Genomic DNA, 9,934 nt, shown 5'->3' with positions numbered 1-9,934 from the left:
GGTGCTTCCTCTGAGGGTCCCCTGAAGCTGCTTCCTGACAACCACTTTGACCTCGTGGTGATAGATGAGTGTGCCCAGGCGCTGGAAGCCAGCTGCTGGATACCTCTGCTGAAGGCTCCCAAGTGCATCCTGGCTGGGGACCACAAGCAGCTTCCTCCCACCATCATCTCCCACAAGTAAGGAGCAGTTTGTGGTCCTGGGTCCTCCTCTTGTTTATGCAGCCAAATGCTCCTGAATGCCTCAAGTTTCAGAACATTTCACTAGTGTGGGTTCTTTACTGGGATCCCCATGAGCTGGGCTGGGTCATGCTGCCAGAATTACATCACACCTGGTTTACTGCTGGACACTGCTCCAAGTTTAACGTGCTCCATGTGAGCAGGGTCAGGACGTGACACTTGGTTGTTCTACCTGCTGCCGACCGAGCCACGTAAGAGCCAAGTGTGTGTAGTTCACATGGTGCTGGAGAGTGGCCTTTTGTGCTGGCACGTGTCTGCTGGGCAACAGCTCCAGGGCGTGCAGGGGGCTGAGTGCAGGCAGGGAGAGCGAGCGGGGGGCAACCTTTGGCTGCTCTGGAGCTGCTGGGGATTCTCCAAGGTCTCTCAAAGACTCTCATCCATGCGGGAGCAGAGATGTAGCCTGCAGGAGTCTGCGTTCAACTGAGTTTTGTAGGAACAGGGGGTTAGGAATGGATGAGCTTTAAGGTCCCTTCAGCCCAAACCAGTCTGGGATTCTGTGAGACACTGCTGTGCTCCTTTAGCAGGGTTCCTTCCTCCAAGCTGCATCAGGGCTATGCATTGTTTGCTCTGGTTTTCTCTATAGTGAGGAGTGCTTGCACTGTGCACTACTACTGGATTACTCAAGATTGTGTATACTTTGACAGCTGTTTCTCCTGAGAGACCTGTCAGGAGCAGAGACACCTTCTCAGTTCCACTTGGCAACACTTAACTGAATTCCCATTTTCTGTCTGTTGTGCAAAGTAATATTCAGAGTGGTTGGAAAACCTGTTCAAAACCCACCTTAGAACAGTCACATCAAACTAGTGAATTGGTAACCAGCAAAAGTGAACAAAGCACACGTGAATTCCAGTTTCACTGACCAGGATTTGTATTTACACTATAAAATGTTTGGTTTTAAGAAGGATGATCCGGTTTCATGCAGAGGTCCCTTGTTCCTGGCAGGAATTGTGGCCTGGCTCACTGCTCTGCTGCTGCAGGCTCTGCACAGTGGATTCCAGCTCATTCCACTTGAGTCCAAGTCTTCTCTTCCCTTTATTAAATCTGCTTTTGTGGTTCCACCTGGATTCATTTCATGTGCTGTTACTGTTGGAGGTGGCTCACCAAGGTGCTGTGTCACCGCACACACCACGGTGATTAGCCAGCCTACAACACCTATTAAGTACAATTAGTCTGTGGCTGGTGTAAACTGCCTGTGCTTCAAGGGGGATACTCTAAGTAGTACTGGGGAGCCCTTGGGTAGTTCAGACTATAAACCTGCATGTGTTTATCTAGCCTGAGATCTGGCCTTACTGAGCCATCATTGTGCAGAGCAAACAGGGCTCCCTTCATAACCTTCTCTCCTGCTTCCAAAGACTAATAAGCTGGATAGATAGAATCATAGATACGTGTCTATTGTCTCTCTCGAGTCTTGAAGAAGGAAATGAAACTCCAGGGAGACAGCAGTTCCAGCAGAGGTAAGAGATGGTGCAGATACCAGGGTGCTGTGTCATCTTCTCATTCTGCTGCTCTCAGACACTCAGTTGTTGTGTGCAGGTGATGAGCACACTCCTGCGCTGCCCGCTGGGGTGACAGGGCTGCACAAAGCCTGGCCAGACCCCCCTGCCCTCTGCTCTCACCCGTATTTACAGGGAGGTTGCAGACTGTGACTCTGTGCCTGGGTTTTCCCATCTGAGAAGAGGCAATAATACCATTACCCCCATGCAGAAGGCAGATGGCCAGCCAGGGGAGCTGAGGAGAGGCTGTGCTCTGTGCTGAGGGACAGCGTTGTTAGCCTAGGGTAGGGACAAGCAGGCCAGAGCTGGAGCTTCCTGTGCTTACATCACGTAGGGAATGGTTTAATCTGGAGTCAGATACCGAAACTGTTCCCAGTGGAAGAGTTGAAAAAGAGCCCAACAATTTTGTTGGCAGTTTGCATGGCTTCTTCCCAGGTTTTTAAAATCCCAGCTCTACAAAGCACTGCTCTGTGTAAAACTAAGAGAGAGGGTGGGAAGGAGCCAGATCTTGGACTCTTCAGCTTCAGCAGGTACCAGCTGCAGGGCAGGCAGTGGTGAGGGCAGCTCCCATGTCGTGGGGGATGATCACCTTTGCATGAGAAGCCTTACAGATGTTTAAGGATTAACAACAGATTCAAACCAGAACAGAGCAGAGCGAGTGTGAGTCAGTGCTCACAGGGTTATGTCTGGGCCTGGCAGTAAATTATCATCTGAAAAGCTTGCTTCATTAAACAGAATCACTGCTCAAGGCAGCAGGTCCATGACCCAGGCACTGGGCACCAGTCACCAGAGCTCAGCCTCACGGGCAGCTGCCCTCTGGAAGATGAAGTGCAAAAAGCCAAGCTGCCTTCAGCCTGCTCTGGGGATGATGGGCTGTGCCCTCCAGTGCTGTCTCTCTCCAGCACATCTCTGTTTAGCCTAAAAGGCAAAGCTCTGTGATGCTCTCCCTGCGCCAGCTGGTCTTCAGTTCAGTCCCCAAGTAACTCCTGAAACCTGTCAGCTGATGTGAAGCAAATCCTTCCCAGGGTGAGTCTGGGAGATGTCCAGCTCTGTAAAACCAGATGACAAAGGTGAGGCCTGAGTTTGCCCCTGCTCTCAGGGGAAAGCATCAGATGAACTCAACCAGAGCAGAGGCTGCCAGAGAAACCACACAGGAGGGACCAGAGTAAACCCAGCATTCTGTGTTTGCTACTGAGGTAGTTTAGGCTAGCACTGGAAGACTCCAGCTGATACCCTGCTGTCTTAGGGGTGGTGTGTGTCAAAGAGATGACCCCCGTTGTGATCTGAATAAACAGCGTGAAGGGGGCAGAAGGATCACTCTCCCCATTTCATCCCACGTTACAGAGGAAACCTGTGGTGGCTTCTAGGACTGAGAGAGATGGAGAGGAGCTTTGGACAGGGGCCTGGAGGGACAGGCCAAGGGGAATGGCTTGAACCTGCCAGAGGGGAGATTGAGATGAGCTCTGAGGCAGAAGCTCTTCCCTGTGAGGGTGCTGAGGCGCTGGCACAGGGTGCCCAGAGAAGCTGTGGCTGCCCCATCCCTGGCAGTGTTCAAGGCCAGGTTGGACACAGGGGCTTGGAGCTACCTGCTCCAGTGGAAGGTGTCCCTGCCCGGGGCAGGGGTTGGAGCTGGAGGAGCTTTAAGGTCCCTCCAACCCAAACCAGGCTGGGATTTTGTGATTATCATCGTGTTTGTTTCCACTTGAGCTCAAGGGAGTTTTGATGGGCAGTCTGGAGGTTGCTCCTCTTTGTTGCTGTTTGCCATACCTGGAGTTAGCTCAGGATACAGAGGGCATCCACCCCACCTCATAGTAATTCACTGCACCTTGTCCATGCTGGGTGGGTTTCTTCTGAAAGAGCTCCCAGCAATGGTACCGGTCCCGCTGCTCCAGAGCTCATGGACTTCTGCTCCAAGCCTCCTGCTGGGTTCTGGCTCGCTCCCAGGGACATCTCACTGCCAGGACACTCTCTGCTCTGACAGGAATATTTGTTTCCTTGTTTTTGTTGCATTCCTCGCTCCATCCTTTTCTGACACCCTCATTAATTTGTCTCCACATCAGCACTTTGATTTATTCATTTGTTCTTACACTCTGAGGCAGCTGAGACACTTCTCAGGCCTCTGGCTCTCAACTGGTGTCTTACACAAGCACAGGAGTATTTTGCCATCTTGTTAGTTAGCAGAGAGTCTGGATGTCGCACATCCCAAATCCATGGGTGAGTCCTCTATGCTTGGAAGTTTGCTGATTTGCCTGTCAGGTCCCAATAGATTTGCTTTCACTTTGTCACCAGCAACTTCTCAACCAGCAAGTGTCAGGCCCTGGTTTTCTTTGGCAGCCTCCACAGCAGGTAAGAACAGGCCACCCTCCTCCATCCTGTTTGTAAGGATTAAACAAAATCCACACTATCCAGAGAGAAAGGGGGAATTCTGCACAGTCTCACTTACTTTGTGTGTTTGTGAAACCTCTTAAACCTGTAGCAGGGTAGGGAAGCCCAGCCAAGAGCAGCTGATACTTTGCGTGCCCACAACAGCCCCAGCCTGGTTTGGCCATCCAAGAGCTTAATGTGGTAGGAAGACAGAGTGACATCCTTGTCCAGTCTGTGCTGCCCAGGTTCAGTGGTGCACAGCAGAGATCAGAGCCACACCAGCATCTCCTTCTGTCTGTTAGGGGGGAGAGCAGGAACCGAGGGGATGAATAAGAAAGACACAGCATGACTGAGGGCACAGCTCCATCCCTCCCTCTTGTTCCCCTGGTAATGATCATTCTGACACGTGGAGGCAGGCTGACTGCTCACACCCAGCACATAAAGGGTATTTCTCACCACAGTGGGCACCAAAGCCTCTGAAATGCTTTGTTCCACTTGGCTACAGCCATCACTGTAATGTGCAGCATTTCTTCAAGGGCTGGAGGAGGAAACCTTACCTGTGCAGAGCAGCAGGGCCTCATCCTCCTCACTGGGCTCTATCCTGTACCCCCAGCCCCAAAAAAATGCATTTGGGCAAAGTGCAGCCTCTTCCTGCTTGTGAACAAGGTGAGACCAGGTTAACAGCAAATCCTGGCAGCTCTGGGTTTATTCTGGTCAGTTGAGCTTTCCTAGCTTTACTTTAAAGTAGGTGCTCTTGAGCATCAGGTGTGAGTCCGTCCAACCTTCCCCAGTTTAACTTCTCTAAAGCAATTGCTACTTAAAACCCCTTCTGCTCAGTGCTCTTATGATTCTCTTGGTGTAGAAATCCTTGATTGTAGGAATAATTGAGCAGTAAAATAACAGGAAATTTACAAACAGGTGGATTATTTGTGAGCAGTTGAATAGCTCATTATTAATTCAAGCTATAACCTCAGGTAGATCCCTGCGGAGGAAACCCTGCTGTCAGTGCATGGAAGAGCATTCCTTGCTCAGGCTTGCTGGAGGTTTGCTGCCTCCCCCACACTTTACTGTGTGTCATTACAAGAAACATCTCAGGATAGTTGTTGTTAAAGAACATCAGGGGTTTCCTGCCACTTCTGCATCCACACCGTGTTCAGTTCCAGCTGCAGCTCTGCCTGATGGAGTCTTTAGCCCAGGAGGGTTACATCTGCATCTCAAACCGTCATCCAGAGCAGACCCTTGCCTCTAACTTGCTTTTCCCTTGCAGAGCTGCTGCCAAGGGCCTTGCCCTCAGCCTGATGGAGCGGCTCATCGGGAGGTACGGGCAGAGGGTGGTGAAGATGCTGGTGGTGCAGTACCGCATGCACGAGGCCATCATGCAGTGGGCTTCCTCCGAGCTCTACGACGGCCGCCTCACTGCACACCCCACTGTAGCCCAGCACTTGCTCAAGTGAGTCACTGCCTTTCCCTGGTTTATGAGCAGAGGTGTCTTTTGCATCCCCCACATGCAGGGTTTGTCCCTTCCCTGTGATGGGGTTTGCCGTTCCTCCGGGCCTCTGTGGTTCTGTGACTCCACCAGAGGTAAAGGGCCCCACTTGGCTCTTGCTGTACAGGACACGCTCTTGAGCAGCATCACTGCAGATGCCAAGGGGACCAAAGCTTGGTGGAGCAACAGGGAAACCTCAGTGCTCGGTTTCTGTCATTCTTCACCACCTCCAGAGCCAATCTTCTGCCTTTTCACCCCACCCCACTGCTGCTCTGCAGCCTCGTCCCTCGGAAGTGTTTTCCCTCTGTCCTTGCAGTGTTGTTGGGAGGAATGAGAACACAACTGATCATCCCTGGGGTGTCATGTCAGTGTTGTTAACTGGCCCTTTCCCACATACCTTGTGCAGGGACCTGCCGGGTGTCACCTCCACAGAGGAGACCACAACTCCCTTACTGCTTATAGACACTGCTGGCTGTGGCCTGTTTGAGCTGGAAGTGGAAGATGAACAGTCCAAGGGCAACCCAGGTACCATTGTTTGGAATACGCTGTTGGCCAGAATCAACTGTCTGAGGTCCTCAGCTTCCCAGGGGCTTGGTGACGCACATCCCAGAGATGTCCCCTCCAGAGCAGGTAGCAGGGAAGACGGGGTCCCCAGGGGGACTGACTTGAGAGACCATTTCTTCCATAAATCCTCGAGCTCAAAGGACTCTGAGCCAGAGCAAAGTGGCCATAGGACCACAATGACAGTGTCCAGCTTGGGGGTGGCCACCCTGGCTGCCTTGTTCCCTTGCAGAGACATTTCTCTGGGATAGGGTGGAGGATCCCTGTGACAGATGCTTTACACAAATAACATCAGACAGAGCATGAGCCTGTTCTGGAGAGACTGTAGATGTGGCTCAGAATTGCCTCCCAGCCCCTGCTCCCTTCGTGAAGTCCTGTATGGCTCCTCTCCATGAGTATTCTGAAGACACTGAGTTTCCTGCTGGTTTTGACTTAAACAGTAGGTTTCATGATGGAGATTGAGTGTAACTTCAGGCTCCACAGCCATTCTGCAGCAGGGGCTGTCCAAAACCTGCTGCTTCATCTGACTCTCACTGCAGCCACCCATCCCTGCCTGGCTGCTGCTGCACTTCTCCCAGTGGCTGAGCCTGGGGCTATTCTGCCATTGCTTCCATGTGGCCAAAGAGCTTTTTTGGCTCTGGGGCTGCTGCTCCAGGCATTCATTTGTTTTCCTCTGCTCACTGGTGCAGATCTGCTGCCAGCAACAGATTCTGAGGCTTCAAGTCCCTTTCTGGCAGGATGGGAAGAGGGACTGTAAAATTCAAGCAGTTTTTACCACTTTGACTATCTTTTGCTTCTTTTGTTTGAAAACCCTCCAGCATTGAAGTGCCTCTTGTTTTCCATACAGCAATCCCTGTGGCCCTGCTGACCAGGGAAAGGCTCTTGTCCCCCGATGGAGAGCCAAAGAGACTTGTTGAAGATAACCATGGATTTTGAGCAGGGGATTCAATGCTCATCTCCCAGATCTGGGAGGCAGCCTTTTGGAGCAGCACACTGCAGAGTCTTGGGTTTATACCTGTGTTTTGCTGCAAAACAGAGGGTGAAACCGATTCAGCCAATAGACCAGTTCACAGCTGCATTTACCTTGTCCTCATCAGGTCCCTCTGAAGCAGCCCCATTCCAAACAGCCCATGGGAAGGTCTGAGCATGGAACTTGCTGATGTGGTCACGGGGGTTTAGAAGTGCAGGGATTGAAAAGGCAGAATGAAAAGGGGAGGTGGAGGGTTTCAGTCAGAGCGTAGAGAACTGAGTTTATAGTGAGGTCCAGGGTCTTGCTTCAAATCCATTGCCTGCATTATCACTGATCTCTTGGATTAGTAAGGCCAGGGAAAGCAAAGTGCTGCTCAGAAGGCTTTTCAGCTTAAGTGAGCTGGTGACTTGGAAAGGCAGGAAGCAAGCACAGTGCAGCCTTGGGAATGAGGTTGTGGAGCACATCTCCACCGAGCCGAGCAAGCCAGGCTGGAAATGCTGCAGGCAGGAATTCCCTTGGCCTTTCCTCGCTGTTTAAGGGGAGGTGGGGAAATTGCTCTGAGCCATTCAAGTCCCTTGTAGCTGACAGCTTCAGCCTCTGCCCAGCAGCCTGTTCCCCTCACCAGCCCCTCTGCTTTCTGCCCTAGGGGAGGTGCAGCTGGCTGGTTTGCACGTCCAAGCCCTGGTGGAAGCTGGTGTGAAGGCAAAAGACATCGCTGTGGTAGCCCCCTACAACCTGCAGGTGAGCTGCCCCCCTCCTGCATCTCCTCCCTCTTGCTGCATGCACACAGAGCACACACACAGAGCTGCATTCAAGCCCTGACAGCTCCAGCAGTGATACGAGAAGAGCCCCAGAGAGATGGAGGGGGAAGTCAGCAGAACCAAACTGTATAATCAGCTCTTGTGGCCAGCTTGTCCACACTGAAGCAGCTTGAGGCCATGGAGGGAAGAGGTTTTAGTTGGGTATTTTCCACTTCCAGCCTCAGGAGTCAGCACTTTACTTCTGGGAGATGTGACACATCCTTGTGGGTTTGAGAGGAAGAGACTTCACCAAAACAGCTCCATTTTAGTCCTTCTCACCCTGTGCTTCTCTCGCAAAGATACCCGTCCCGTGTTTTTCAGGTGGACATGCTGAGAGAGCACCTTGGCCACAGCTACCCAGAGCTAGAAATCAAATCAGTCGATGGTTTCCAGGGAAGAGAGAAAGAGGCAGTGATCCTGTCATTCGTGAGATCCAACCGGAAAGGTGAGGCTTCACTGCTGGAGTTATTCCATGGGGACAGGGACAGAACGGGGAACTGTGACTGCTCAGCGGTCTCTCGTCACATTGCCAAGTGGTTTAATTGCAATTCTGACAGTCTCTGGCACTTTGCTCCGAATTGATTCACTGCAGGAACCTTCCTTTCAGCCGCTGGGGTTTTATAAAGGAACATCTTGGCTGTCAGAGTTGCAGAGGGAGGCTCCACGGGAGGCAGCAGGGAGAGGAGGCCAGGACGTAGTCTGAAGGTTTCCTGCCTGTTGAGGCCTCAGAAATCATTTAAACAGGGTGTTAAGCATGGCAGGTCAGTTGCACACTTACTGCAGTGCTGAGCACATCCCACAGAGGCTGAAAACTTGGGGGGTGATTGCCTGGGTTTGGAGCCTCTTCTGGATCAGTTCCCCGAGGAGAGGAAGCAGGAGCTGCCACTGCAGGTCCTGCACAGAACATGCTTCTGTGGGAAGCAAATCTAGAGCAGAAAATCCAGTTCTTCCCTATGAGCAGCTGCAGCCAGAGATAACAGCTGGGGAAAAGCTGCTGCCCTGGGGCCAAGAGGCTCCTTTGGAGGTGCTGAAGGGACCCCTCATGAACCACCTCTCGGTGGATCACTGCCCTTTACAGCCCTCAGGCGACACACATCCCTTGCTGCACTCACCGCCTTTGCTGCTGGAGATGAGGCACTGAGTACGTGCTGATGTCTGAGAGGAAAAGAGGAAGGTATATGTGGAAGGAGGAGGTGGTTGTGGTGTTTTTAGAAAGCCTGGAGCCAGGAAAGCAGCGCTGGGGGAGAACGGAGGTGGGACAGGACTAAGAATAGGCCTTATTCAGGAGTGACTCACCTCGCCTTTGCTTGGAGGAGCTGGTGTCCCCGTGAAGGTGGGTGTCCCCATCCCCTTCCCGTGCACAGCCAGCAGCCAAGGCTCAGGTGTGGGGCAGGAATCTCTGTCTCTCCTGGGAGCATGAGGCAGCTTCTGGTGGTGTCTGGGCACAGCTCTGGTCTGCACAGGGCACAGGAGATGTTGTTAGAGCCCTTGGGAGAAATCCAAACCCTTTCTGCAGCTGCATTTCTCAGCTCAGAGGAGGCCAGGGACCTGGACCAGCCATTCCTGATCCAGTGGGAAACCCTCTTGCCCCATCAGAGGAGCTGGACTTGCCCCTGCAACTGGCAAAACCACACCAGAGAAGCTGGAAATCACTCCCTAAGCTGCAGAGCACAGAGAGGGGATCCCCAAACCCTGCTCCTCAGAGGCAGCACAAACTGCACTGCTGAGCCATGGCAGGGCAGAAACAGACCAGCAGGGATCTGAGCTGCGTCTCCTCTTCATCCCCAGGGGCTGGGAATTCAAAGGCTGCCCACAGGACCCTTCTCTCTTAGCTGAGCCTCACTGACTCATCTGGGCATTCTCCAGCTCTTGCTGCTCTTCTTTCAGAAGCAAACCCTGCAGAGCTGCCTAAATAGCTGTTACTTAAACCACCAAGAGCCTGGGGACATGTGGGGGTTGTGGAATCATGGAATGATTTGGGTTGAAGGGACCTTAAAGCTCCTCCAGCTCCAACCCCTGCCCCG

General features: G+C 52.4%; 1 protein-coding gene across 1 annotated transcript in view; it reads left to right on the top strand.

Annotated features, from left to right (window-relative positions):
• IGHMBP2 (immunoglobulin mu binding protein 2) overlaps nucleotides 1–8,355 on the top strand; it is a gene marked incomplete at both ends in the record, with an annotated part of 23,528 nt that extends 15,173 nt beyond the window's left edge. The window contains 5 exons of the mRNA XM_010011845.1: nucleotides 1–176; nucleotides 5,361–5,543; nucleotides 5,986–6,104; nucleotides 7,757–7,851; nucleotides 8,232–8,355. The exon at nucleotides 1–176 is cut by the window's left edge and continues 1 nt beyond it. Coding sequence (XP_010010147.1) covers nucleotides 1–176; nucleotides 5,361–5,543; nucleotides 5,986–6,104; nucleotides 7,757–7,851; nucleotides 8,232–8,355 — 697 coding nt within the window. The remainder of the gene's footprint in view (nucleotides 177–5,360; nucleotides 5,544–5,985; nucleotides 6,105–7,756; nucleotides 7,852–8,231) is intronic.
• Between the last annotated feature and the right edge of the window lie 1,579 nt (nucleotides 8,356–9,934).

This window comes from Nestor notabilis, unplaced genomic scaffold (assembly GCF_000696875.1).
Source record: "Nestor notabilis isolate BGI_N333 unplaced genomic scaffold, ASM69687v1 scaffold26043, whole genome shotgun sequence".
Taxonomy (NCBI): domain Eukaryota; kingdom Metazoa; phylum Chordata; class Aves; order Psittaciformes; family Psittacidae; genus Nestor; species Nestor notabilis.
Note: the sequence above shows the minus strand (reverse complement) of the source record. Positions and strands in the feature narration are given on the sequence as shown.